This window comes from Mustela nivalis, assembly GCF_964662115.1.
Source record: "Mustela nivalis genome assembly, chromosome: 1".
Lineage (NCBI taxonomy): Eukaryota > Metazoa > Chordata > Mammalia > Carnivora > Mustelidae > Mustela > Mustela nivalis.
Window position 1 is genome coordinate 1,799,370 of NC_139020.1, and position 27,633 is coordinate 1,827,002.

At 61.7% G+C, this 27,633-nt stretch overlaps 3 protein-coding genes and 1 long non-coding RNA gene across 8 annotated transcripts in view; 2 read left to right on the forward strand and 2 right to left on the reverse strand.

Annotated features, from left to right (window-relative positions):
* CFAP410 (cilia and flagella associated protein 410) overlaps nt 1-27,633 on the forward strand; it is a 293,294-nt gene that overhangs the window by 209,905 nt on the left and 55,756 nt on the right. The window lies entirely within an intron of this gene.
* LRRC3 (leucine rich repeat containing 3) lies at nt 858-6,050 on the reverse strand. Its single transcript, XM_082749307.1, has 3 exons — nt 5,875-6,050; nt 3,727-5,183; nt 858-3,419 (listed from the first exon to the last, which is right to left on the reverse strand). Exon 2 carries the CDS (start codon nt 5,029-5,031, stop codon nt 4,258-4,260), a length of 774 nt encoding a protein of 257 aa, XP_082605433.1. The 5' UTR covers nt 5,032-5,183; nt 5,875-6,050; the 3' UTR covers nt 858-3,419; nt 3,727-4,257.
* Nucleotides 4,148-10,236, forward strand: LOC309873552. Of its 5 annotated transcripts, XR_014316413.1 has the most exons (4): nt 6,421-7,106; nt 7,445-7,595; nt 8,051-8,397; nt 8,849-10,236. It is a non-coding gene; the product is annotated as an uncharacterized lncRNA (long non-coding RNA). The 5 variants fall into 5 exon arrangements; XR_014316411.1 differs by lacking the exon at nt 6,421-7,106 and adding an exon at nt 4,148-4,226 and having other exon boundaries at nt 8,051-10,236; XR_014316412.1 differs by having other exon boundaries at nt 8,051-10,236.
* Nucleotides 16,369-27,633, reverse strand: part of TRPM2 (transient receptor potential cation channel subfamily M member 2) — a 55,359-nt gene continuing 44,094 nt past the window's right edge. The window contains 10 exon segments of the mRNA XM_082720385.1: nt 16,369-17,322; nt 17,782-17,898; nt 19,330-19,431; nt 20,692-20,797; nt 21,338-21,424; nt 22,581-22,682; nt 22,933-23,009; nt 23,681-23,838; nt 24,492-24,579; nt 26,843-26,930. Of these exon segments, the coding sequence (XP_082576511.1) occupies nt 17,197-17,322; nt 17,782-17,898; nt 19,330-19,431; nt 20,692-20,797; nt 21,338-21,424; nt 22,581-22,682; nt 22,933-23,009; nt 23,681-23,838; nt 24,492-24,579; nt 26,843-26,930 (1,051 nt within the window). The 3' untranslated portion in view covers nt 16,369-17,196.

Consider the following 27,633-nt stretch of genomic DNA (forward strand, 5'->3'; position numbering starts at 1 on the left):
ACCCCAAAATTTAGAGACGGTCGGGCACGTGTGGCTGTTCAATGGCACTGGAGAGCCACGGTAATTTCTCGGTGCGGTAACAGTTTTGTGTTCAAAGGATTCCACTTACATGAAACTTCTAGAAAAGGTAAAACTACAAAAAAAAAAAAAAGTTTCTATATGAAAAAAAAAAAAGGCACCATTCCCGCAGGCAGAACCGCACTGACCAGGAGAGAGCGCTGCTTCCTGCACCGGGGGACCTCTTCGGGAACGGCAGGACCAGGTGACGCTGTGAAAGTGGGGGGTCCTGCAGGTGGCAGAGAGACACCCCCGTCACCCCACCAGGAGCTGCGGGGCAGGGCCAGCGCAGGAAGCAGGAGGTAGCGCCCAGAACACACAAGACCTGGCCTGGGCAGCCCAGGGCAGAAGGTGGACGGGCACAGGCAGGGCCTGGGGTGGGACAGGCCGTTGGGGACACAGATTTACCACCGACTGCGTTGACCTCAGGTGACCCTCGCACCAGCCCGGGAGTGGCTGGACGGAAAGCCCTCCGCCAGCAGCAGAGTGCGGCACCCTGGCTCAGTGTCCTGGGGCCGGCGAGGGGGGTCTGGCTGCCGATGGCCGTCACGATGTCAAGCGGCGGCCCTCCTCCCCCAGGTTTACCTCTTGGCCGCCAGGACTGGTTCGAGCCCGTAGGAGCCGGCCCCAGCGCCCACCGCGGCCGCCTGCCGACAGACTCCTGCATGCGTGGGCTCCCGGGTCTGACAGGTGTGGCCGCTCGGCTAGGTGGTGAGGTGGCCGTGAAGCTGCGGTGGGTGGAGGGGGTCTGGGCCGGGCGGGCCCCGGGGGAGCCGATAACAGAATGCACTCCAGAGGACTTAAGCACAGCGAGGTTTACTGAGAGTTCAGGGGCAGGGAGAGGACAGTGGGTCAGACCTGAGACCCAGCTTCCGGGAAGATGGCTCCAGAAACCACGCCAGGCTCCTGCTTGCGCTGGGAGCTCCCACCACTCCAGGACGGTCCATCTCTGCCGGGGACCGCCCGAGCAGCCCCGCCTCCTCCCCAGGGGACCCGTCCAGGATCATGCGTCGTGCGGAGGGCACTGCGGGAGCCCGGGAGCCAACCAGCCAGCCAGCCAGGCAGGGCCGGTGCACGGCCCACCAAGGGGCTCCCAGTGCCCGTGGCCAGGGCCCCGCTGTGCTGCTCAGAACTCCCAGGAGAGCGCGCCTCGCACCCTGGCTTGACTTTGCAGATGGCCTTCTCCTGGCCCTGGGCAGAGCTCTGCAGTTCGGCCCAGCCCCACTCCAGCCCCCCTGCACACAGGCCTTAGACCCTCGTGGGAATGCTAGCCACCCCTGGGCTGCGCCTGTGGCCGACCCTCCCTTTAACCACCGGACCCCCTCGTCTCCTACCCGCAGCCGCTGTCCATTAGGAAACACATGCAGGCCAGACTTCCCCAAACTCACATCCACTTTAAAACTGTCCCCCCTGCCCCGCTACAGGCCAAGCTGGGGACGGGTGGCCCCGCGGGGGGAGGTGGCCCCTGGCTCCCAGGCTGTAGGGCAGAGTGAACAAGGGAAGCTGTTCCATGTCCGCAAGGGCCAGCGCCCCTAGTCCTGCCTCCTACAGCCCGCAAGCAGCTCCCGGGAGTGGCCTGGGAAGGGCTTCAGGAGCAGAGCTGGGAGCCGCCCCCCCCCAGCACGGAGAGCCCCTGAGTGCCAGGATGGCCCATCCCTTACACTGGGCCACCCGTGGGAGTGACCCCAAAACCCGAAGAGGAGGGAGGCTGGGGAGCCAGGAGGCACCCTCCTAGGGTCAGGGTCAGGGTCAGGGGTGGGACTCTTGATACCAGGAGCACCAGTGGAGAGACTGGGGACCGAGGGAGCAGCCCAACCAGACCAGCTGGGCTGGGCGACCAGGCCCCCACCGGGTTCCACCAGCCCCTCCCTGGCCCTCTTCCCCACGCTGGCCCTGAGGTCTCCCTCGAAGCCAGAGTGCCACCACCGACCCCCATGGGAAGGAAGGGAGGTCCTGTCACCCCCCAAGCAGGGGTGGCTGTTCCAGCTCTCTGCCCCATGGGGAGCCCCAAAGTCACCCTGCCCTGACCCCTGACCTGTGAAGCGTTACCTCCCGTGGCCAGGGCGCTCAGCAGCCCAGGCTGTGTCTCTGTATAAAGTGCTCTGAGAGTCCCCATTCAGATCACAGTGAGAGTCAGGGGCCACCCATGTCCCATAGGGCTGTGAGCCCCCACCCCGACGGACAGGAACCCCCTTTGTCCCGTACCTGACACCATCAACACTGATTCTGTCCATGAGGCCAGGTTGACCGCCCCCACCCCCCCACCAGTCTCTACAGATTTCAGGGCCGGGGTGCGGGCTGAGTCTGCTGTGGGGCCCATGGGGGCATCCAGGGATATGCGCCCACACGCGGCAGCAAGGAAGGGGCTGGGCCCAGCTGGGGTGTCGTCCTGAGGCGTCCCTCAAGGGGAGAGAAGGGGGGGAGGGGAGAGCAGAGGGCCCCCCGGAACCAGGGCTGTGAGCTCCATGACCAGGAAGGAGCTCCGTGGTCCTGGAGTTTAGGGACCGGGGGGGGTTTCCTGGAGGGAGGTGTCCACTCTGGGATGTGTCCCCGTGAAGGGTGATCCCAGAAGGGCCAGGAGGGCCCAGCAGCCCTGACGTGTCCGGGGTCCTTGGAAAGGGGCAGCGTCACCCCACACTCTCCATACACCCACCCACCACGAAGAGCCTGCATTGGGGGGAACCCAGGCTCTGGGCTGATTCCGGCGTAAGAGGAAATGGCGAGCTTCCGGGCAGGAGGACAGGTGCCCCCGCCCCAGAGCTAAGGCCCCGCCTTCCGTCCCCGCACCCCCGGCTTGGGCGGTGGGCGCAGAAGCAGGCTGCTAGCCTGTGGGAGGTATTGGGGGGCATCACTGGAAAAATCAGGACCTTGTGTGGATGGGCCTCTAGGCGTCAGCTGTGCGGTCTGGATCTCCGAATCGTGGCACGGTGGGATCTGCGTTCAAGGCCCACTTGAGGTCACGGGACGCCCTCCAGGTGCAAACCACCCTCTGCTGTAATTCCTTCTAAGCATCAGCTTCCCGAGGCTTGGAACCTGCGCACCTTCAGTTCAGGCAATCTATCCCTATTCGCGCTCCCCCCCACATACCTGAAGCAATTTAAAAATAAGTACTCTTACAAAAGACATCAAAAAATACAACTAGAAAGACGGCTCGCGTTACGTAAGTGCAGGTAACGTGTACCCTGAACGACAAGGGGCACGGCTGAGGGAGTGTGAGTTAGCTCTGAGGTTCCGGGGGGCCGAGGTGAAGACGGACGGAGGCGGGGAGGCGGGCCGGGAGCTGGGCAGAGACTTCCCGTTGCTGGAGGAAAGGCAGCGTCCCGCTGACCGGCCCGGACACGCCGAACAGCTGTCCTCCTGTCCTGGAGAAGAAGCAGCTTTCAGAGTCCGTGAGTAGAGGGGCGAGGCAGCCTCCAGACCCAGGACGACAGGCCTCCCCCCAGACCAGGCGCAGACAGTGGTGGCACTTGGGGCAGGGACACACCGCCCCCCCGCCCCCCGCCCCCCGGAGATCCACTCTGGACCCTTCCCAGGTCTCTATCTGCGGTTTTCTTGGTTTGGGAGCCCCCTCTCCCCGGGCTGGAATCTTGGCACACGTGTTCCTCTTGGCAACACTCTGAGAATAAACAAATCGTTCAAAGGTTAGTTTGAACTACACTTTGCACTTACCTCTCGAGAGAAACCTGGTGTCTGCTACTTTGCTCTGGAAAGAGTTCTGCGGTCACATGCGTTCCGGTAGTACTACCCGGGGGACAAGCTAAGTCAGTTCTGCCTTCCGCAGAGAAGTCTACACCCTGCCGTCTGCGGGCTGACCTCACGCGCGTGGACTGGAGCCTTGCTTCTCGGAGTGCAACTCACACCCTCCAGGCGCCACACGGATGAGGCCGGCAGAGCGCAAGGGACATGGAATGTCATTGACAGACGACCTGGTTTCAAGTCCCTACGGGGTCACTGCCTGACTGTGGCTGTGGGCAACGCCGCTTCTCCAAGCTCTGGCTTCCTGGCCCATGCAAGGGCCCGATGGTCATGTTTTGGACTTGATGTGGGGCGCAGTGACTTCAGTGCAACGCAGGGGAGGGCTCTGTGGGGGGGGGGCTGTGAGGACCCACCGCTTGGGGTCCAAAAAGCACGGGTCAGCCGTCACCTGCTATGGAAGTGACGCGGGACAGGTAGGTGCTGCTCTGCTTTGTCCAGCGGGCACTAGGGCACAGGGCCGGTGGGGTCCTTGGACACGGGGGCGCTGGGCAGGGACTTCAGGTACTCCAGGTGCCGCCTGGCATCCTCCTGGTTCTGGCGCACGTAGTACACGACGTAGGTGATCACCATGGCGAACCATCCGAACATGGTGACCAGCATGGCCACGTCCGTGGTCTTGTGGTGGGTGCCGCAGAAGCTGACCCCGGAGTCCAGAGCCTGGATCAGCGGCTTCCCCACGAACTCCTCCTGCGCGGCTGTGTGGCAGGCGATCTCGTCCACGGACTCGGGGTCCAGCTTGAGCTCCCACAGGGCCTCCTGCAACGCACACTCGCAGTGCAGGGGGTTGTGGGAAAGGCGGACCTTGGCGCTGAGCTTGCCCAGGGCGTCCTTGGGAATCCTGCGGATGCGGTTACGGGACAGGTCCAGCAGCCGCAGGCCCCCGGCCAGGCCCGAGAAGGCGGCGGGGCCGATGGTCTCGATGATGTTCTGGGACAAGTCCAGCTCCCTCAGCTGGTGCAGGTGCTGGAAGGCCCCGTTAGGGATGTGGCTGAGCTGGTTGGCATCAAGCTTCAGAAGCACAGCGTTGGTGGGGATGTCCTTGGGGATCTCCTGCAAGCCCCTCGCGCTGCAGTGGACCGCCAGGGCCCCGGCGTGCTCAGGGCACTGGCAGCTCTGCGGGCAGGACGCGCCCAGGCGCAGGCAGAAGAAGAGGATGAGGCAGGACCCTCCCGCGGGGACCGGCAGTGATGAGGGGCTCTGCTTGCCCACGGGGCCCATGCTGACCACACCTGGGGACAGAGGGCAGTCTCCCCCCTCGGGGGCGCAGACCTGCGATCTCCCTCACACCCGCAGCCGCCGCTGTGCAGGTGACCGCGCGCAGACATCAACACTCCCTCCGTCGGCACGAGGGACAGCCGAGTTCTCCGCCTCTAAAAGAGAGCGGCCATCAGCACCACGGGCCGCGGTCCACAGGGAGCCCCAGGGCACACTCTGACTTTGGGGGGAGATGTCACGGGCACCCTGAGGCGTCTGACCAGCGGGTTGGGGTGTCTCTAACTTATTTCCAGAGATTCCCAAGGCCACCCAGAAGAGCAAGGGTCGGTCGCGCTGACCGCTGGCTGGGTCCAGGAACTCGGACACACCCAGGGCACGCCTAGGCGAGCAGGGGCCGGCTCGGCCGGGCCAGGGGCCGCCGCTCGAACCCCCGCGGCTGGAAACGGGAAGAGAGGCCGCAGGGTTCTCCGGGGTGCGGGCAGCGGGACCCGCAAACCCGCGGGGCGCGCTCGGGGCCGGGCGGGCGGCGGTGGCCCGGGCGGCGGCTGTCGGGGACCAGCGCGTGCCCCGCCCCGGCACCCCGCGCGAGGCCGCCCGCACCCGGAGCCCTTCTTTGTCACCCGCGGGGGCGAGCACGCGGCCGGGGGCGGCGCCCGGCCTCTCGGTTGTGCGGGAGCAGGAAGGGAAGGGAGAAAAGCCAAGCCGTGGCGCGCGGCCGCGCTGGGGCGTGGAGTGGCGGGGCCGCGCGCGGGGCCTGCAGGGCGGGGCCGAGACCCCAGACCCGCGACCCCGCGACCCCGCGACCCCGCGACCCCGGGCGGCGGGCGGGCGCGGCGGGAGCTTTACCTGCGCGGTCGCGTCTGGAGGCCGCTCCCGTGCGCGGGGAGTGCGCGGGGCTCCCGGCACTCGAAGCCCGACCCGGAGCCACACCCCGGCGCGGAGGCGACCCCGGGCCTGAGCCCACCGCGGCGGCCGCTCGAACACACGCGGCCCCGCCTGCGGCTCCGCGGGGCGGGGGCGGGGCCCGGGCCCGGGGGCGGGGCTGCGAGGGCTGGGTGGGGCTTGAGGCGGCGCTATGAGGCGGGACTGGACGGGGCCTGGAGGCGGGGTCTGAGGCAGCGGAGAGGCTGGGCGGGGCTTGAGGCGGAATCTGGGACTGGGCGGGGCTTGAGGCGGAGCTGTGAGGCAAGATGGGGCGGGGCCTGAGGCGGTGGCGGGGGGAATTGGGCGGGGTCTGGGGTGGGCGTGGCCAGAACGGTGCAGGAAGACCAGGGGCCGGGCCTGGGGCGGGGCCGGGGTGAAGTGTGGGGTCTGTGGGACGCGAGCGGGGTGGGACGGGGGTGGAGATCACAGGGGCTGGGGGCGGGGCTGGGGGCGGGCCGTGCGACCGCAGACCCCGCCCCTGCCCGTGCGGCTCCGGCTGGGGGGTGGGGGCAGAACCTCCCCGCGGTCCACTGCCCCCCGCCCGGCCCCGGCTGGTGGGTGCGGTTGGGCCTTCGCAGAGCTGCGTCCGGCCGCGGACCTGGGCTGCGGGGCGGGAGTGAGCGGGCGTCTCGCGTTTCAGCGGGGCCGGAGCCGTCTTCGGGGTTCCAGGGAGCCACGTGGTGTGGTGACCCCAAAGCCCGGCTGACGGTGGCCGCGTCCGACATCCGCGCGCCCGAAGGCCGGCACCGCAGTCAGCCGCCGGCCGGGGCCCCTTCCCCGCCGCCCCGCACCAGGCGAGCTCAGCCTGCGGGTCACTGCGGGTCACTGCGCCACGGCTCGCAGGTCAGGTCCGGAGTCCGGTCGCCGCCCGCTTCGCGCTCCTTCCCCCCGCCCGGCTGTCCGCACCTGCCCCCGGGGGCGCGACGCGGCGGTGACGCGCTGTGCGAACGTCCGTGCCTGCGCGTCTGGGCTGACCACGCATCTGGGGTCGGTTTGGGATCCGACGTGAGATCCCGCTCACGGTGACTCGTTTCTGCCTCCGGATACCCTCTTTCCGGCTGTTTCTTCCAGCACTGACCCCTCCCTGCTGGGCGGCCTTTGTGCCTCTGTCAAAATGCCCGGTGCTGCATGTGCGCACGCAGTCTGTTTCATCGGTCTGTTTGCTTGTCGTTTAAAGGATTTTATTCATTTATTTAGAGAGTGGGGGGAGGGAGGGGGAGGGAGGGGGAGGGAGGGAAAGAATCCTATGCAGACCCCCACTAGGGCGCGGAGCTGGACCAGGGCCTCCGTCTCCCCAGCCTGAGACCATGACCTGAGCAGAAATCAACAGTCAGGCGCTCAGTCGACTGAGCCACCCGCGCGCCCTCCTATCTGCTCCTTTTTATGCCAATTTTCCAAACGGTCTTCCTTGCTGTAGCTTTGTGGTTCTTGAGTCAGGCAGTGGGATCCTCCACTTTTTGTTCCTTCATAAAGTTCTTTTTCATTATCCTAGATGCTGTGCACTTCCTCGTGAGCGTTAGAACAGCTTGTCAGCTTCCAACAAAAAAGCCTGGTGCGTTTTGTTTGGGATCCCACTGAATCCCTACATCGGTTTGAAAAAGTTGATACCTTGACAATCCGGAGCCCTTCAGTCCATGAACATGGTATACCTTCCCATTCATTTAGAACTGCTTTTGTTTCTTTCAGCCCTGTTTTGTGGTCTTGCGTCTCCCGTCATATTTATTTCTCATAATCTCATGTTATGTTAATGGTATCTTTATTTCAGTTTCCGCTTGCTAAATGCTAATGTATAGAAATAAAATTGATTTTTGTATACTGATCTTAACTTTGCTAAAATCGCTTATCTGTTCTAGTAACTTTTTTATAGATACCTGAGGGTTTTCTGCGTATACAATCATGCTATCTGTAAATAAAAAGAGTACTCTTTTTTCCCCAGACTGGAGGACTTTTACTTCAATCTCTATCTAATTTCTTTGGCCTCTGGCTCAGTACTGACTGGGAAGACTAAGAGCATATCTCCTTGTTCATCCCAAACTTGGAGAGCGTCCAGTCTTTTAAAAATAATGTTAGTGGTAGATTTTTTTTTTTTTTTTGGTAGCTGTTCTTATCAGTAAGAGGACATTTCCTTGTGAAAATAGAGGAAACCTCTTGAAAATGGAGTCAGGAAGCCCCAAAGAAGCACTCTCACGCACGTCCCGCGCCTTGCAATCTGCGTCACCACCAGGGAGGAGAAGGTAAGAGTTATCTTGAAGAAGGAGGACATTTTTCCCAGAGGCATTAATCTCCTGCTCTTAAAAAAAAGGAAGGAAGACCCCTCCCTGCCCTAGCAATGACACACTAACTAACCGCCCCTTACCGCCAATGGGGAAATGCCACAAACGTGAACTCTTGTTTTCTCCAATAAACTCTTCAAAACAGCCCTTCTCAACTTTCTCCTGAAACCAAGTAAGAACTGACCTTCCCTTTGTCTCTTTGGAACTTCCTGTGGCTCACCTTAATTTGCCTCACTCCAGACTGCAATTCCTCTGCTATTCCTGAATAAACTCAGTTTGCTAGTAAAATAGCTGGCCGTTTTATTTTTAAGGTTGATGTCTTCTATTTCTAGTTTGCTGAGAGTTTTTTTTAATCAGGAAGTGTTTTGGATTTTGTCAAATGTCTTTTCACCCATTGAGAACTTTTTAAAAATCAGTATATCCTTATGGAAGATTATATTAACTGATTGGCAAGTTTTAAATTAACCTTGTGTCCTTGGAATAAATCCCACTTGGTTATGCTGTGTCATCATTTTTATATGTTGTTACATTGTTTAAAGACATAGAGCTACTGAGGTTATATTTTTTCCTTGACTGAATGTTGATAGTTCATCTCTCTCAAGGAATTGTCTGTTTCCACATAGATCAATGGAACAGAATAGAGAACCCAGAAATGGACCCTCCATTCTATGATCAACTAATCTTAGACAAAATAGGAAAGAATAGCCAATGGGAAAAAGACAGTCTCTCAACAAATGATGTTGGGAAAATTGGACAGCCACATACAGAAGAATGGAATAACATTTTCCTACACCACACACAAAAATAAGCTCAAAATGGATGAAAGACCTAACTATGAGACAGAAATCCATCAAAATCCTAGAGGAGAACACAGGCAGCAACCTCTGTGACCTCAGCTGCAGCAACTTCTTGCTGGACATGCCTTCAAAGACAAGGGAAGCAAAGGCAAAAATGAACTATTGGGGCTTCATCAAGATAAAAAGCTTCTGCACAGCAAAGGAAACAGTTGACAAAGCCAAAGACAACCAACAGAGTGGGAGAAGATATTTGCAAACGACGTATCAGATAAAGGGCTAGTATCCAAGAGCTATAAAAAAGTTATCAAACTCAAGACCAGTAATCCAGTGAAGAAATCAGCAGAATACATGAATAGAATTTTCTTCAAAGAAGACATACAAATGGTCAACAGACACATGAAAAAGTGCTCCACATCACTTGGCATTAGGGAAATGCAAATCAAAACCACAGTGAGATCCCACCTCACACCGCTCAGAATGGCTACAATTAACAAGTCTGGAAATAACCGGTGTTGGTGAGGATGCGGAGGAAGGGGAGACCTTGTGCACTGTTGGTGGGAATGCAAGCTGGTGCGGCCACTCTGGAAAACAGTGTGGAGGGTCCTCAAAAAGTTACAAATAGAGCTGTGCTGCGACCCAGCAATTGCACTACTGGGTTTTTACCCTAAAGATACAAATATAGTGATCTGAAGGGGCACGTGCACCCAAATGTTTATAGCAGCAAAGTCCACAAGAGCCAGACTGTGTATGTACACACACACACACACACACACACACACACACACACACACACTGGAATGTTTCTCAGCCATCAGAAAGGATGTAATCTTGACATTTGCAACAATCCAGATGGAACTGCAGGGCATTATGCCGAGTGAAATAAGTCAATCAGAGAAAGAAAATTATCATGTTATCATTCGTACACGGCATTAAAAAAAACAAAGCCGAGGAGCATAGGGGAAGGGAGGGAAACATAAACAGGATGAAATCAGAGAGCGAGACAAACCATAAGAGACTTAATCATATGAAATGAACTGAGGGCTGCTGGAGGGAAGGGGGGTGGGGGACGGAACTGGGGGACGCGCATTCAGGAGGGCACGTGACGGGACGAACACTGAGTGTCGTGTGCAGCTGGTGAATCCCTGACCTCCCCCTCTGAGACTAACAATACACTGTGTGTTAGTGAATTGAACTTCAATAAATCAAAAATAAATTGTCCGTCTCATTTAAATTGTTGAATTTATCAGTATAAAGTTGTCCATAATGTCTGCCAGTTATGTTTTCAATATGGCATGGGGAGTGATGTCGGCTCATTCCCAATGTGGGTAAACTGCACGTCCTTTCTTCTGCTACTGATGAGTCGCCATCGAAGTCTACCAGTTTTACTCACATTATCAAAGAGCCAGTTTTTAGTTCCATTGATTTCTTTATTGCCGTTTTTTTTTTTTTTTATGACCCAACTGATCTTTCGCTTACTTTGGGTTTAACTTTCTCCTCATTGTTTTGTTTTCTTTTTATAATCTAATTTTTTTTAAGATTTTATTTATTTGTCAGAGAGAGGAAGAGAGAGCGAGCACAGGCAGAAGAATGGCAGGCAGAGGCAGAGGGAGAAGCAGGCTCCCTGCCGAGCAAGGAGCCCGATGTGGGACTCGATCCCAGGACGCTGGGATCATGACCTGAGCCGAAGGCAGCCGGTTAACCAACTGAGCCACCCAGGCGTCCCTCATTGTTTTGTTTTCTTAAGGTAAAATCTGAGCTCAATGGTTTGACACTTTCCTTCTCTCCTACAGGCATTTTTGTGCTATAACTTTCCCTCCAGGTCCTGCTTTAACTGCATCCCAGACATGCTTGATGAAATTCATCAAGTTTGCAATGCTTTCTAATTTACCTTTTGATTTCTTTTTCAAGTCATGGGTTTAGAAGTGTTTTGTGTTCTTTCCAGATATTTGGGGATTTTCCAGAGCTTTTCCTGGTTTTGATGATTAATTTAAATTCCTTGTCAGAGAACATACTCTGTATGCTTTGGGTCCTTTTAAATTTACGAACTCATTTCATGGCCCACAAAGTGACCTGTGTGAATAATTGTATGTGTACTTAAATGTGTTGTACGGTTGCTCCATGGACTGTTCTAGAGGCACTGATGAGATCGGGACTGCTGATAGTGTGAGTCTAGAATTTTACATTATTGCTGATCTTCTTGTTGCTCTATTAATTACTGAGAGAGGGTGTCGATGTCTCTGACTGCGACTGTAGACTTGTCTGCTGCTCCTGGCAATTCTATCAGCTTTTGCTTCCTGTATTTTGAAGTCCTTTATTCAGATTAATATGTCTTCTTTATAAATTGGCCCTTTACGTTATGAGATAACCCTCTTTACCCCCAGAGAGTTTGCTTTGATCTCAGTTTTGTCTGATGCTAGCTTGGCCTCGGCAGCCTCCTTGCGATTACATCAGCGTGGGTGTGCAATTCCTTCCTCTCACTTGTGTCTTTATCAGGTATCCATAGCACCAGAGTATCTTCCTCCATATATTTATTAGCCACAAAGGGAAAAATAATAATTTTACAGTGGAGGGACGCCTGGGGGATTCAGTCAGTGAAACATCTGCCTTCAGCTCAGGTCGTGATCTCAGGGTCCTGGGATCGAGTCCCGCATCAGGCTCCCTGCTCTGTGGGGAGTCTGCTTCTCCCTCTGCCTGCAGCTCCCCCTGCTTGTGCCCTCTCTCTGTCTCTCTGACAAATAAATAAATAAAATATATAAGAAAAATAATAATTTTACAGTGGAGGAGCAAGCAGAAGCCACCCTCCCTACGGGACAAAGGCAAATATGATCCGTAATAAGCAGTGAGTGTCCTTACCCCCGAAGCCACGGGCCGAGACACACCCAGCAGCATTTCTGTGCCATTCTTGCTGAAAATGCATAATCTCACTCCAGTGGTGAGAGCTCTTCAGACCCACCCAAGCTGAGAGACGTGTTACAAGGGACTGATGGGGGCAGTTCAGAGGAGGCTGGGTCGGTGCTGCAGGCTGGAGCCGACCGGGGGGGAGCAGAGCTCACCACGGGGGGTCCCAGACAGACAAAGCCCGGCACGGGATCGGGCGGGGGTGGTTGCGGGATGAGACCCAGGCCATATCGTCTGCTGGTGGTGCGGTCCTGGCTGTGAGAACCCCCACGCCGGTCTTGGGCTGCAGTCCGCCGTCCTCTGCTCTGCCCCCTCCCCCTCGCCCTGCCTTCTTTTGGAGCAAGCGGGTTTTTTTGTGATTGCACCTTCTGTCCTGAGTTGCCCCCCAGCGGTGACTCTTTACCGTGTGATTTTGGCGTCTGTCCCTCTGTGGCTGCTGACATCCTCGGGTGTAAGGATCGCACCACCCCTGACTCTGCTTTTGCAGCCAGCTCTCTCTTTACAGATTAAAGTAATGCGCGCCTCGAAGCTGCGGGCACATCAGGATGTGACAAATCAAACAGAGGCCCAGAGGGAGCCCCCGGACTGAGGAATAGTTCAGTGTTCAAAGTGACCAGACTCGGTGGGGCTGCTACCCCGAACCACAGCGCCGGTGCTGGGCAACCACGGACCGCGCGGAGCGGGAGGGGCGGACGCGCCAAGCTTGGGCTGAGCGGTTCTGCGTATGGAAAGCTCCACAGGGCAGTGACGGGATGGAGCGGGGGGCGCTGCGGGCGACAGGCTGCGGAGCTGGTCTGAGCGCCGGCGGCGCGCGGATCCCATGTGCCTGGGTGACCGAGTGTGCTCTGCCTCGACAACAGGAAATTGGAACGTGCCGCAAGGTTTGCCGTTCTCGGGCGATTCTGCATTGATGGTTGGACAGACAGATGGATTCCCAGTGCTCGCGGAAAGCTGTGTGGTGAGCCGTCTCCCCGGTCACATGGCCGGCCTCACGGGGCCGCTGGCCGCCGGCCAGGCCCAGGCCCAGGCCACAGAGCCCTGCGAGAGTCTGGCTCTCTGTCCACTCCAGACTACGAGACCTGTGAGCACAGAAACACCAGAAACCTTCTATGGCCCTTCTGGCCACGTGGTCTGCCCGCTGTAGCTGCCCTTCCGACTGTAATTGGGCTCTGGGCGGATTACCTCACCCGTTTATCTGCCGGAACTCAGGCTCGGAGGCCCCAGGGCTGCAAGACAAGGGCTGAGGCCGGCTAATTGCTTCCCCACCAGGAAGGTGGTTCTGCGAGGCGAGGTCCGAGCGCATCCCTCTGGGGACCAGCACAGAGGAGCCGAGCCTGTGGCATCCACAGGGGCAGGATGACACGAGGCCCGTGAATAAAACCGCTCGCGAGGCCAGCATGCTGCCCTCCCCCCGGAGACCGCCCCTCCGCGGGGTGTCTGGGCGGCCCTCGACGCTCTGCCGCCCGCCCCGCCTTCCTGGTGCACGGTCCGCCCTCTCTGCTCTGGCCTCCACACGGGCCCCAGGGGCCCCCGGCTCCCGCCCAACCATGGGGACCCCCAGACGGAGCCCCACGCCCGCCCAGGAGGGGCTGGAGCCGCACAGAGGGAGAGGGCGGAGGCCGCTCGTGGGAGCCGGAGGGGCAGGGCCGGGGACCCCACGAAGAGGAGCCGCGGCAGAGGACGGTCGCCGCGTGCCGCCTGCTCTGTCGTCTTTTCCAAGAACCGACTGTTGAATGTGATCTCCTGCGACTCTGTTTTCCCTCCTCCGGACATCCTGACCTCCCCCGCCCTGCATTCATGTCGTAGGCGCTCTCCAGCCTCTTCAGTTAGGGGCTCGGGTCATTCGGTCTTTGATCTCCGAATAAGGTCGGAAAGGCTTCTCTGGAGACTCTCCAGCCGCTCCCACAGGCCGTGACATCACCCCTCCTGCCCGCTGTCTTGCGTTGGTTCGCTCCCCACTTAAGGGGCAGGTCGCAGGCAGGGAGGTAGCCGGCACGGTGGCCCCCTGGGCTTTCCCTGGACAACGCCCAGCTCACGGTCCTTGCTTGTCCTTCCCCAAGCAGCTGGGGTGGCCCTGGGACCGAGCGCTGACCAGAGCCTGAAGGACAGCGTCTCCTCTGCCTTCCTCGCTGTGCTCTTGCCGGGGGAATGGGACGGAAGCCCCTCCAGGGAGGATGGAGAGCAGAGGGCGGCGCCCCTCAGCAGTGCCCTGCTCTCGGTGCCACCTCCTGTCCCTCCGAGCTGGTCAGGGGACCGGTCACTCACCGTCCCAAGCACAGGCCCCGGGAACCACTGAATATAGCTTCTGTCCCTTCTGGTGTATGTTCTTGTTCTAATGTTACTGTTTTGTTTTAAACTTGAATTTATTTATTTAGAGAGAGATCATGAATGGGAGGAAGGGGCAGAGGGAGAGGAGAAGCAGGCTTCCGGCTGAGCAGGGAGCCCAGTGTGGGGCTCGATCCCAGGACCCCGAGATCACGGCCTGAGCCGAAGGCAGACGCTTCACCGACTGAGCCCCCTGGCGCCCCCTCGCGTCACCGTCCCCATGTTATGGCGGGGGGTGTGGCTCCGTCCCGAGGTGGCCTTCGCAGAGCTGCTGAGGTGTCCTCAATGCGGTGACACACGCTTGGTGTTTATGCCTGTCCCGCGTGTCTCCTCGGGGCCTCCGATCCCCACGGCGGGGCGGGTGCAGAATCAGACACACACGTGCGTGAACGGTGCGTGTTTATGCGTGTGCTGTGTCTGTATGCATATGCCCCACGGAATCAATACACGACTATAGATACAGATTTCATTTTCTGTACACAGATACGTGGCACCTCACGTCGATAATTTACATGTAATGCCTGCGTATGTTGTGTATGTTTGTGTGTGTCACGTGATGTGTACACGTGTATTTCTATATAAACACACGCATGTGTGGGGGTGCACACACAGAAGGACCTCGGTCTTACCGATTGTGTTATTCAAATTCTGCCCTGTTTTCCTTTTGTTCTTGATTCCCTGGTTTCTGAGAAAATATCTCAAATATTACTGTGGATTTGCCAATTTCTCCTTGAATTTCTATCACGTTTGCTTTATATATTTAAAAAGCTGCAGTGTTGGGTGGGTGACAGTTCCCGAACGGGACGCCTTCGGAATGCATGAAGCCGTTTGCTGCTCGAACGCTGCTCCCGGCTCCTCACGGAGGCCCCGAAGGGCAGAGGCGTCCGTGCGCCCAGCAGGACTCTCCCCACCCCTTTCTGCGGGACAGCCTTTGCCCAGTGCGACCTGTCTGAGTCCTTAGCTCTCAGACGTCTGTCTTAGGTGATACAGAAACACACAGAAAACAAGACAAAGGAGTTGCATTTTTTAATCTGATACGAAAATCACCATCTGAACGTGTCGCAGTTGCTGCCGTTGCGAGTGTTTCCTACCCCGTTCCGCGGTAAACATCCTCTGTGGGTCGCGGTGGACCCTGTCGTTCCCATCACCTCCTCCGGGGCACACGGTTCTTCCCGTCTCTGCCCCCCACCACGGCCACGAGCCCCACAGCCGTCCTGTGGCCCCACGTCTGTGAGCCCTGCTGGCCGCGTGGCAGGACCGTGGGCGGCATCTCCTTCCTCCTCACGCGGGAGAGGAGACCTGGGCACTGGGACTGCCGCCTGACTCCTCCGCCAGCTCCGGGGAGACAGCTAAGCCACACGATTTAACCGCGTCTTTTCTCAGCACAGACCTTGGTCTGTGCGCCCGCGCCGCTGTGTGTGCGCGTGCGTTAAGGACCGAACATTTGTCCCCCACCAAGGCCCCGTGTCGGAGGCCTGACTCCCAGTGTGGCTGTATCTGGAGCCTCTAAGGGAGTAATGAAATTAGACGGGGCGAAGGCGTGCAGCCCTGAGGTAACAGGAAGAGGGACCTCGTAAGAAGAGACGCGGGAGCCCTCACGCCCTCTCTGTGCAAACGCCGAGCACGGGCAGGCGAGCCGGGCGTGCAAGCCAGGAGGAGCGCCTGGCCGCAGCCAGCCCCGCCCGCCCCTTCGGTCTGGGTCCTCGGCCTCCAGGACCGACTGGACGCGAACGCCCGCGGCTCAGCCAGGCTAAGTCAGGGCTTGCTCTTAGAGAGTCTTAGATAGTCTTTCGGAAAGGGCGCGTGGGTAACGCGTTTCTTGAGCCTTTCCAATTCTAAAGTGTCTTTATTTGGTGCCACCAAGGTCCCCACACCTGAGCACCTGCGTGGGGGAGCCACGGAAAGGGCGCTGGGCGGCGGTGGGTCTGAGAGGGAACAGCAGTTCGGGCCTCAGGGGCCTGCAGGGTGTCCGGGGAGGAGCCGGGAGGGGATGCCGCCGGAGAAGCCCTCGGGCCCCGGGGGGGCTTGGCCGTGGCCTGGAAGAGGTGTCAGTGGCCCAGACTCAGCCCCTGACCGCTGTCTGTCGAACCCGGTGTGCGGGAAGCACAGGAGACGCCGGCCCGGCCGGTTTGGGCAGCACGTTTAATGTTGGTTTTACAGTATTCCGGCCCTGGCCACTCCGGGCGGTTCACGCGCGCCACTGACACGGAGCAGGGGCATCCCCCGCCACCGAGGCCCACCGCCTGCCCTCCCTGGGCTCACGGGACGGGGGTGCTGTGCCTGGAGACCCCCCCGCCTGAATCCCCGGCCTTGGATCTCCAGAGAAGCGTGTGCTCGTGTGGGCCCCGTCCCCTCACGCACGGGCCCAGCCCCGACTGCTCAGGCAGTGAACTGCGGCTGCTGGTGCCCCTGACCCCAGAGCGGGCGAGGGTCCACGTAAGGTCATGGTGGACACCATCTCCGGGGTGTGGGCCCAAGGAGAAGGCCACGGGGGAGCCCCGGCCGTCCAGGAAAGACAGGCCTTGGGCCCACACACGTCGGTCGTGGACAAGCTGCCCACGACGTGGACAGGAGGGATCTTGCTGGCCGAGGGCCGAAGCCACAGGGGCAGGGATGGCTGCGGGGTCCCAGGGGCCACATCAACCCTGGGGAATGGCCCTGTGACCCGAGCCAGCTGTCCCTTGCCTGGGCTCTCCTCTGGGGCACCCTGATGCCCTCCACGTCACAGGCTCATCTGCCCGGCAGCTCAAGGTGGCCGTGAGAGGCAGCGGAGCCCACGCCACACCATACGGTGCCTGGAAGCAACCCCCCGCCTGCCCGGGGTCGGGGGGCGACTGTGGCTCCGGCAGCTGGTAGTAGCCTGTGTCCGGGGCAGCGCACGTCTCCACGGGGACCGCGGGAGGACAAGCCTCGCCCTCCCCTGGCGGCGGGGCCCGGCCGGACTGCACGGGTCAATAGAAAGCCCCAAACAGAGCGGCCACCTTCTGGAGGATGGTCTTGTGGTTGGCGTACAGCGGAATGCGCTTGTCCACGACCTGCCACTGGACGGACATCCCGGGGTCGCAGGTGTGCAGGTGCTGCAAGGGCGAACAGAGATCCTGACCCCCTGCTGAGCCGGCCCAGACACCCCAAACTCCAGCTGCAGGAGGACTGCGGGGACGCCGTGGCCCTGGGCCCGGCCCTGCTCTGGCCTGGCCATCGGCTGGCTCACGGTGTTCTCGCAGCAAAGCGGAGTGACAACAGAGCATGTGGCCTTGTTCCCAGGGATTCTGTCCTGCAAACGCAGCCCGGGGTCTGCTTCCTGGGCCTCCAGTCCCAGCTCGGCCTGATCTACATACGGGGGACCCTGTCCCCTGAAGGCCGAGAATCCCGCCCCCTCCCAGGAGGTCCGGCTCTGACTCTTGGAGCCCCTGCTCTCTGCAGCTCCCCTCTCTGGTCTTAGCCAGCTCTGAGTGCCTGGGAACTGGCGGGACCCCCAGAGCATGCTCACCCCACCCCACCCCCACTTCTTGGGAGCCCGTGCCCGAGCCTCCTACAGAGTTCAGCCTCTTCAGATCCATGTCGCTCTGGTCTGGGAAGTGGATGCTGACGGCCACTGTCTCTATCCAGGCGTTGTCTGTGTTCCTCGGGTCGTCCACGTAGCCCTTGTACACCTGGGGGGCAGCACGGGGGTGGGCCGGCCCGCCCCAAGGAGCCCTGAGCCCCACCCCAGCTGTTTCCCAGAGGGACCCGCGTGGGCCCTGGGCTCCGTCCAGGCCCTGGGACACCCTGGGCACTGCTCTCCACTGCCCCAGCCACCCCCCTCCCCCTGCCAGCTCTCTCCCTGCTCCCCAGCAAGGCCCCAGCGTGCCCGGCCCACGGTGGGGCCCGCGCTATACTCGTCTCCCTCCCGGTGTCTGGCCTGACATCCGGACCGTCCTCTACTGTCCTTGGAGGGACTGAAACGGGACGGCCGACCTCAAAATCATGACGCTAAGTGAGAGAAGCCAGACGCGGAAAGCCGAAGGCGGCACACTGTGTGATTCCACCAACAACCAGGGCCCTGCGCAGGCCGACTGGCGCCAGGAGTGGGGGAGGGGCAGGCGGTGAGCGCGGGGGTGGGGCGAGCCCTTGGGCTGATGGGAATGCTCTGGAACAGGCGGAGGTGGTGGTCACACACACACAGGGCACTCAAGGCCACTGACCTGCTCCCTTTGAAACGGTCCATTTTATGTTACGTGGATTTCAGCTCAATCAATAAGTGAGTTGATCCTTCTTACAAAGTACAGAAAAGAGGCGGCAGGGTGGCCCCGGGACAGCCCTCATGACAGGACTGGCTCCAGAGTCAAAGCTCTAAACCCCAGCTCTTGCCTGTTTTGCCCTGAATGGGCCAGAAACAGGGCTGGGGACAGCTGGGAGGTCCCCTGAGGACGCTTGAGGAACCCCGGCGTAAAGCCTCCGGGGCCATGGAAAAGGGGGGGTGAATTTTAAATCAGGGCCTAAAAATAGGACCGTCGTGCATTAAGCAAAAATGTTACAGGGAAATGTGTGCGGTGTGGCTGCCTTTCTGTCACGCACGTGTGGGGTTCACGCAGAGACCGTGGGCCCGGAGCCCACGCGGGCGGCCACAGAGGCCAGCAGAGAGAGGGCCTGGCGCAGGGCGCTCCGGCCCCATGCGGGAGTGAACGTGGGAGTGCGGCAGCACGCGCGGACCGCTTTCGGAATGACGGGAAGCTTCGATGAGGAATGCGGGCCTGAGCAAGTTGCCTCCCGGGCCACGGTCTGGGGAGCCTGCGGGGGTGTCCCAGCACCCCCCTGCCCAGGGAGGCACAGACCCTGCGGTGTCTCAGGGCAACAGTGAGTGTGGGAGGGAGGGGCCGCCCCCTTGATTCAGAGAGAACAGGGACAGAGAAAGAAAGCAGGTGCCCAAGGCCCAGAGCCACGGCCAGCCCCGCCTGCTCCCCCCGGCCTTCCCTCCGGGAGCTGCGGGGAGGGGGTCGGGAGCAGAGTCCCCAGTGGGTCCTGCTCTCCCTGCCGGTCTCACCACCAGCACACCGTGGGAGCCCAGGACACAGGACGGGGTCGAAGCAGAAAGGCCGCCTTACCTCGGTGCCCTGAATCAGCAAGTTCTGGAAGGACGACCAGAACTCCCTTCGGAGGACCTGCTTCAGCTTCCGGGGCAGCATCTCCCCCGGCTCCCGGGAGCCCTGCGCAGAGGAGGCACAGGCAGGTCTGCGAGGCTGTCCAGAGACCCACATCCACGGGCCACCTGCCCGGCGTGGGCCGCCGGCCAGCCCCCCAGGGCCACCGGCAGGGGAGTGTCTGTCAGCTCAGCTGTCTCGGGGCTGACGTGACATTGCCCAGAGCCCACTGCCCGCGCCAGCTTGTGACGGAGCAGGGGTGGGTCAGGCCAAAGCCACAGCCTCTGAGGGCACCGGGGCCTCTCTCCCGCCCCCATAAAGTAACCAGCGCCCTGTCCTCCGCCACAGGGGGCTGCAGGCACACGGCCTGGGGGGCTGCAGGCGCGCCACGGGAGGCTGCGGCAAGCGGCTCGGAAGATGCCAGTTAGTAGGAACCACATTGGGGCTGGGCCAGTGTCTTGCCCAGACAGACCAAAACGCCCAGGAGGGAGGCTGAATCATGCTAGAGAAGCCCCAGGGTGAGAGGGCCGGCCGTAAGCCACCCCCGATTCGGCATGGTGCTCCCTCTGTCGGGGGCACGGGGCTTCTTGCTGCAGGGCCCAGAGCTGCCCAGACTCCTCATCGCAGCCCGAGGACCGGCCACCCCCAGCAGAGGAGCAACGGCCACGGACAGGTAGATCATGGAAGCTCCGGGCACAGGCTCAGAGGAGAGGCCCCTGAACAGGGCCGCACCCCAGACGCTGTGCACCTGCTCAGAGCCTGGCCTGGTCCTCCTGCTAGGACCCCAGAACAGGGCTGGGGGCCGGGGAGGGCAGCCTGATCTGGGAGTAAAACCCAAGCCGTTCAGCCCACGGTCTTCTGCACCTCAATTAGTTTTGTCCCCACAAGGTCCTGGGGTGCACTCCAGGCTTCACCCCTACGACCTGCCACTCCCCGCCTCCCCACAGCCCTGCAACTGTCCTGTCCCTAGGGCTCAGCTCAGCGCTGCACAGGACGCAGGGGCGGGTGGAGACACCTACAGGAGGAGCCGCGTCTGCCCCCGCGGCTGTGAGCGCCGCGAGCTCGCCGGGCCCCGGCGTGGACGCAGCCCCAGCCCGGAGCTTCTGCTCAGACACAACGGGCACCAGTTAGGCTCTCGCACACCAGAGCCTCTGAACCCGTTTTCACAACTACAGAATGAGCCGACGGGAAGGGGACCTCCTCGCAGTGCCCAGTCCCAGCCTGTCCTTCAGGACCAGGGACAGAGTCTAGAACCGTGGGGCCGTGACCGCGGGGGGAGGGGCGGGTCTGCGGGAATGGGCCCACCGGACGCTCGCGCCGGCTCACCCCTGGCAGGGCCCAGGACTCCGAGCGCGGGGGCCTCACGACCAGCACTTCCAGCATTTTCTTGATGCTCTTCCTGCAGACGGCTCCGTCCTGGTTCCGCCTCCACCTGCAGACCGGCCGCTCGTGCGATCCTCTGACGTCAGCACACCCCCCACACCGGGGAGGGAGGCCATGGGGTCCCGGCCCTGCCCCCTGCCCTCCCGGGGGCCGACCCTGTCTCCTTCCCCAGCAGCTGCTCCAGGCGAAGAACCGGGCTGGTGACCGCTGGGGAGTGTCTCCCGCGTCACTGATCCCAGCAGGACTAGAACGGCCCCGGCTTTCAGGAAATAGTTTATCAAAAGCCTCCAAGAAACACGCGCCCGGGGCTCTGCTGTTCCGCCGCTCGCTCTTGGGAAATGCTGGGTGGGGTCATACGTGTTTCCAGCCTGTCTGTGGGCCTGGGCCTTGGTGCTGCCCCTCCTCCCAGAGGCACGCCAAGGGGACAGGGACCTGAAGGGAGACAGCCTCCGGGAGTGGGGACAGGCCTGGGTTTTTCCCAGGGACAGGGACATTCCCACGCTGTGTCTCGGGTGTGCCCAAGGGTCAGTGGCTGGGGCGGACATGACGGGCCCACGGGGGACTGGGCGGCCTCGTCGGTGGCACTCACCGCGTGATCACGGGCTGCAGCGTGTGGTTGGGTCCAAAGCGACAAAGGCTCCCTCGCCCGCGCAGTCCTGTGCGGCCCATGGGGTTCCTGGGGTGGACGGGGGTCGGTTAGATTGCCGCTTGCCTCCGGGAGGACCAGGACGGGGCAGTGGGCAGAGGCCGCTCGGGGGGGCGTGCGGCTCCTCCAGGATCCTCCCCAGGCCAGGATTTTCAGAGCCTCAGCAGCTCAGCTCGGCGGGGGGCAGGGAAGGAGCCCATGTGTGGAGGCGCTGAGGGGACCCCAGATCTGCCAGCCCCTCCCCCAGCTCCCCACCGAGGGCTGTCCACCTGGGGACAGATGTCCCTGAGGGACCCCGAGGGATGAGGCAGGAGCTTCAGGTCGCCTTGGAGTTGGCTGGGAGAGGAGCCTCCAGCCTGACCGCGGACAGCGGTGTCCGTCCGAGTGGCCGTCCGGCCCGCCATGCCCAGCCCACCACGCCACGCCACACGCGTCTGCGCCCGGAGGCCTCACATACGTGGGTCCCGCTATGACACACCAGCCTGCTCTCTTCCCGCGCCACAGCCTCGCGTGGCCTCCTGTCGCCGCGGAGGGGGGGCCCATCTCCCACCACCTCCCGACACGCGGCCCGCTCCTGTTCCACGACGTTCCTGAAAGCCCCACCCCGGCCACCTCTCTCCAGCCACCCCGGCCCTGTCTGCTCCACGGGACTCACGCATCCCAGCCTCTGCTTCCCTCCACTCATTCTGACGGCTCCTTGCTCACACCCGGGCCCTGGAGCACCTCCTCCCCAGAGACCCTGCCCACAGGAGGCTCCTTCATCTCCAGGAGCCCAGGCTGACACAGGAGGTGACCCCCAAGGACTGCCGGGCAGGAGGTCACTGGTCACTCGACAGCTGGACGTGGGGCATACTTTGCACAGTGGGACACCGTGCCCATCCCCACAGACATGGGCAAACACGGCCACCGCGGACGCGAACCCACTGCCCTCAATGGCTGGCCTGTGACCAGAACCCTCTCACGGGAGCATGCTCTGCCCCAGAAATCCATGGAGATGGCGGGACAGCGGGGTACGTCCCACGAGGGGCGGGGGGGCCTCGTCGAGGTCAGGGTGTCCTTTCTGCTGCATTCTGTTCATTTTTATCAGGAAAATGGCTAGTTTGCCAAGACACGGCAGCTGAGAAGCAAGCCTCCAAAGGCCCCCACAAGGGTCGGGGTGATGTGGGATGGTGGCGGCTGCACTCACAGAGGGAGCCCGTCCTGCACCACGTAGAGCCCGTGGAAGCTCCGCCGGTCTGTGGGCCCGTCCACGGCGTTGTAGCTGACGCCGGCCAAGGCTTCCGGGGCGCTGGGAGCAAGCGGAGAAGTCACGGCCCCGGGGAGACAGGGTGGCACCCGGACAGGGCCATCAGAGAGCCCACGGCCCCAGGTGCCCCCAGCCACACGTCTCCCTGCGTGTCCCAGCCCTTGAGGAGATCAGGGCACCCCGTCCAGGCCAGAAGCAGACCCTGCCCTGAGCCAGCTCTGGCGGCCACCTGGGAGCGCCAGGGGGTCCCTCACCCGCCCTCCTGCCCGGGGCCGAGGACTCGCACACTCACTCTCCCACGGGGTCCACCGAGCCCTTGTCCTTCCTGTCGTCCGTGTAGAAGGGCGGGTCGTAGATGAGAAACTCCGTCTGCACAGACAGGGGTTGCCCCCCTCAGACTGTCACCCAGACCACGGCTAGGGGCCAGCCACCCGGATGACCAAGGGCCATCAGAGTGCTCGTAGCCAAGGCCGCCGAGACTGTCCCCAAAGTGCATATGGTAGCTCCGTGCTCGGGCAGGCTGGGGGGGGCGGTGGCGCGGCAGCCCCCCAACGGGGACTGCTGGTCTAGGGGAGCCCCCAGGGTGGGGATCGGGTCCAGGCCGGGCTCCAGGAATGAGGAGGCCTCCAGCTGGCAGGGACTCGGGAGGAGGAACGGAAGCCACCGTCTGGAATGTTCTGGAAAGACCAGAGGGAAATCCTGTGGGCCAGGGAGGGCACGCAGAGGCTGTCTCCCCTTCCTCTCCCTTCCGTGCTTTCGCTCAGCTGTGGCACTCACAAAAGGGGCAGCGACCGCTCCCGGGGATGCGGGGTCCAGGACGAGCGAGGTGGCTGGAGGCGGGGGCGGTGTGCTCCCTGTGTGGGTCAGGTCCCAGCTCCACCACCTCCAGCCGCCGGCGCCTACGGGACGCAGCCTCTTCCTCTGTCCGGCACGTCCCAGGGGCTGGAGCGGGCGAGGGCAGCCAGTGCCCGGCCGTGTCGGGGGCTCGGGGCAGAACTGCTGCCCAGAACCCTGGGCGTCTCCTGCCAGGGCTCACTTACCTCCCAGGGCACCTTCTCGTTGGGCACAGGGAACCGTGTGACATGGGCGTGAGGGTAAAGGAGGTGCCGGGCGTTCACGTGGTGGCCGTCGCCCACATCCTCCGCCTTCTGCCTGCTGTCCAGCTCACGGTCCTGCCCCTCTGAGGCCTTCTGGGGTGCTGGGAACAGCCACAGGGAGCCGTGGGCAAAGCTGGACCCCGGCTCAGGCACCTGGCCCACAGGACAGGGGCGTCCTCTATGGCCCTTTCCCCAAAGCTGGGCCTCCTCCACCTCCCCGAGCCCAGAGTGACCACCACCAGCCCCGCAGGGGGCCCCAGCCCAGGGCCCCAGGACTGTGGCTCTGGGAGGACTGAGATTTGGGGTCAGGCACTGTCCCCGCAAACCCCCAACCAGCAACTGCCTCCTTGTGTGGCTGCCCCAGAGCCTGTCCAGGGAAGGAGGACCAGCCATGCCCCAGGAGAGCTAGTCATGCCCATTTCTAGAAACACAGGCTTTGCTTTCTGTACCCCAGCAGCTCCTGGAGCTGCCCCTCCTCTGTGTTATGAGGCACACAGGAGGAGGTCAGGGACACGGGCCAGGCCTTCCCTCCGAGTCCCCCATCTGGTCATGTCAGAAGCTCATCTGTGCTGGGCCCCTGCTTGCCCGGGGCAGGCTATGCTCCTGCTACGTCCTTTGGGCTCAGGGATGGCTCTGTCAGCTTACCCCCAAGGCCCGTGAGAGCCCTGCCTGCTGCCTCTCCTCTCCACAGATCCCCAGACTCAAAAGAACATAGCCCAGTAGAGACCAGCTGCTGGCGTGGTGCCCCACTCACCCAGGGTGGGGAGGGCCTCCTCTGAGCCAAAGCCACTGTCCCTCAGTGCCTTCATGACCCAGTGCAATGCTCTGGACGTCTGGGCCACCTGGAAGGCATACCCCAAGCGAGATGTGGTCAGCGCCTGTCCCCGTGCAGCACACCTACCCCCACCCCTCCCCCGAAAGCACGAAGGCACTGCTGGAAGTGCCCCTCCTGCTGCAGTGACCTCACCAGCATCCAAGCCCACCCTGCTTTCCTTGGTCCCCAGCAGTGCCCACGAGGGAGACACAGAGGCCACACCAGAGGCCACCGAACCATGCTGAAGCCCCAGGAAGAGCTCTGAGCTGTCTTCTCAGGGGGAAGGATGACCCACGGAAGCTTCCCAGGGCTCCTGCTCCTCCCCGAGAAAAGAAACTTCTGGAAGCCAAACATACTCAACTACAGGCAAAGTAGGAGCCACGTGATGAACAGGGGCCAGGAGAACACCGCTCGGTGGGCGGCAGCCGCACTCGTGTTAGAGGGTGGCAGCAAGGCAAGGCCCCACAGGAGAGAAGGCAGTTTGCACAGAGCCTGCAGGCAGTGGCCCCCGCGTGGGGGCTGGCTGACGGCGGACACCCTGCCAGCACACGGCCCAGGGGCTTGCCCCCCACCCCGACACAGCAGAGCTGAGAAGGCGGGAGACTCCGGTGACAGCATAGGGGCGCAGGTCCTGCCTGCCGGGAGGCTGCTGTGGGCTGCAGGGGCTCTCATAAGAAAGCACAGGTCCTCTGTGCCACCAGCAAGACGTGCACAGAAGGGCAGGGGACCCCACCCCCACCCGGCCCACCCGGCCTTATCCCGGAGGCTGCAGGCCTCCCCGGCCACCAGCCCCCGTGCATCCCTCCGTTGCTGTGCTTATGACACTCCGCCGTGACAGGGGACATTATGACACTCCGCCGTGACAGGGGACATTATGTCTGTGCCCCCAAGACTGGAAACCTCTAAGCAGGAGACAATGCCTGTTCGCCCTGACATTCCTCGGGCCGGCCCTGGATGTGGCACAGAGGGGGAGCGCGGAAACGTGAAATGATGGACGGACGGACGGACGGACGGACGGACGAATGAATGAACGCATGAAGAGACGGATGGGCGGGTGAGGGAACGTTCAGGGACCGAAGCCCAGCTTGCCTGCAAGGCTGCTCAGGGCTTCCTGTCTCAGGCCCAGGGCTCGGAGCCCAGCTGTGTGGCCCATCCTGTGGGGGGACATCAGTGCTCACTGCTGGGGGACGGAGGGGCTGCTCACCTGGAGCTAACTGCCTATTGACAATGTCCTTCAAGCTGCCTCCTACAAAGGAACGCGCTTCTGCGTGTGGAAGCGTCAAAACCTTGGCCCCTCATTGCCACCATCTGGGGCGTTCTGAGACGTCCACACGCTGCTTTCTGATGTCGTTCCTCATTCAAACGCACCCTGCACCTCCCTCCCAGCATCCCCTGGTGGCCTGGGACGTCTGGACGTAGAGTCCTGCGCAGCGGTCACCTCAGAGGACAGCTCTGAGGGGGCCAGAGAAGGGGACCAGAGCAGCCCCTCTGACCAGCCTGAGGTGTGGACACCCCCAGTGCTCCCTCTGACCAGCCTGCGGTGTGGACACCCCCAGTGCTCCCTCTGACCAGCCTGAGGTGTGGACACCCCCAGTGCTCCCTCTGACCAGCCTGCGGTGTGGACACCCCCAGTGCTCCCTCTGACCAGCCTGCGGTGTGGACACCCCCAGTGCTCCCTCTGACCAGCCTGCGGTGTGGACACCCGCAGTGCTCCCTCTGACCAGCCTGCGGTGTGGACACCCCCAGTGCTCCCTCTGACCAGCCTGCGGTGTGGACACCCGCAGTGCTCCCTCTGACCAGCCTGCGGTGTGGACACCCCCAGTGCTCCCTCTGACCAGCCTGCGGTGTGGACACCCCCAGTGCTCCCTCTGACCAGCCTGCGGTGTGGACACCCCCAGTGCTCCCTCTGACCAGCCTGCGGTGTGGACACCCCCAGTGCTCCCTCTGACCAGCCTGCGGTGTGGACACCCCCAGTGCTCCCTCTGACCAGCCTGCGGTGTGGACACCCCCAGTGCTCCCTCTGACCAGCCTGCGGTGTGGACACCCCCAGTGCTCCCTCTGACCAGCCTGCGGTGTGGACACCCCCAGTGCAGTGGGGCCAAGCTCGGCGGGGAAGTGTTTGACAGCATTTTCTGGAGGACAGAGAAGGTGCTGCTTCCAGTTGGGAACGGATGCCCAGACATTCCCCAAGTCCGTCTCAGGGTCATTTCCCCAGAGTGTTCCCTCTCAGAGAGCGGGGGCCAGGCCTGTCGGAGGCCTGGTCCAGACGTGGGCCCTGGCCCGGAACTCACCTGCGCCTCCAGGGAGGCGAGCCTCTGCTCCAGGGAGCTGGACCGCTTGCGACCCTCCATTTCCAGCAGGTCCACCGCGGTGTTGACCCTGGAAGAGCACAGAGCTGAGCCCAGCCGGGCTGAGCTCTGGCCTGAATGTCGGGAAATACGGTCCCAGGCTGCAGGGGGAGGTCCCTGCCAGACCCAGTGGCCCGGCCTCTCCTGCGCTTCACTCCAGGCCTCCTCCCCTCCCCCTGAAAGTATCTACAACATGCGTTTCCGTCAGAATGAACACGGCCTCCTGCCCCAGAGAGGGAGGTCTCGTAGCGAGCAGCTGCCCCCCGCGCCCACGGCCCCTCGACACCTGTAGGGCCTCCCTGGGGGCGAGACGCAGGAATGCGCGATGCTCCTCGCCGTGACTGGCCCACAGGACGCCAGAAGGCGAAGCACCAAGTTCAGAGCCGCTTCTGGGCAGCAAGGGTGGGGGCGGGGCAGCGCGCGGTTCGGAACATCTGTCTGGTTTGTGTAGCTTGGCTACAGCACGGCAGCGTCCCCAGCCTTGGTCTGGCGCGTTTATAGTAATTAATTCCGCGGCCAGACGTGGCCAGGCTCTCCCTCCGGCTGTGCCCGCTGCCACCTGCCGGGGACGCTCTTCCATAATAAACTCAGCCCCCACTTCGGTGACCGCTTCGAATGGTTCTCTAGGGAAAGGGGAGGAAGGTATCCCGAGGGTCCGGGTGTCACTCCTCCCCTCAACTATGTGCTCCCTAATCCCACAGGAGCCATGAAACCACTTCCTGCCACGTCCCCAG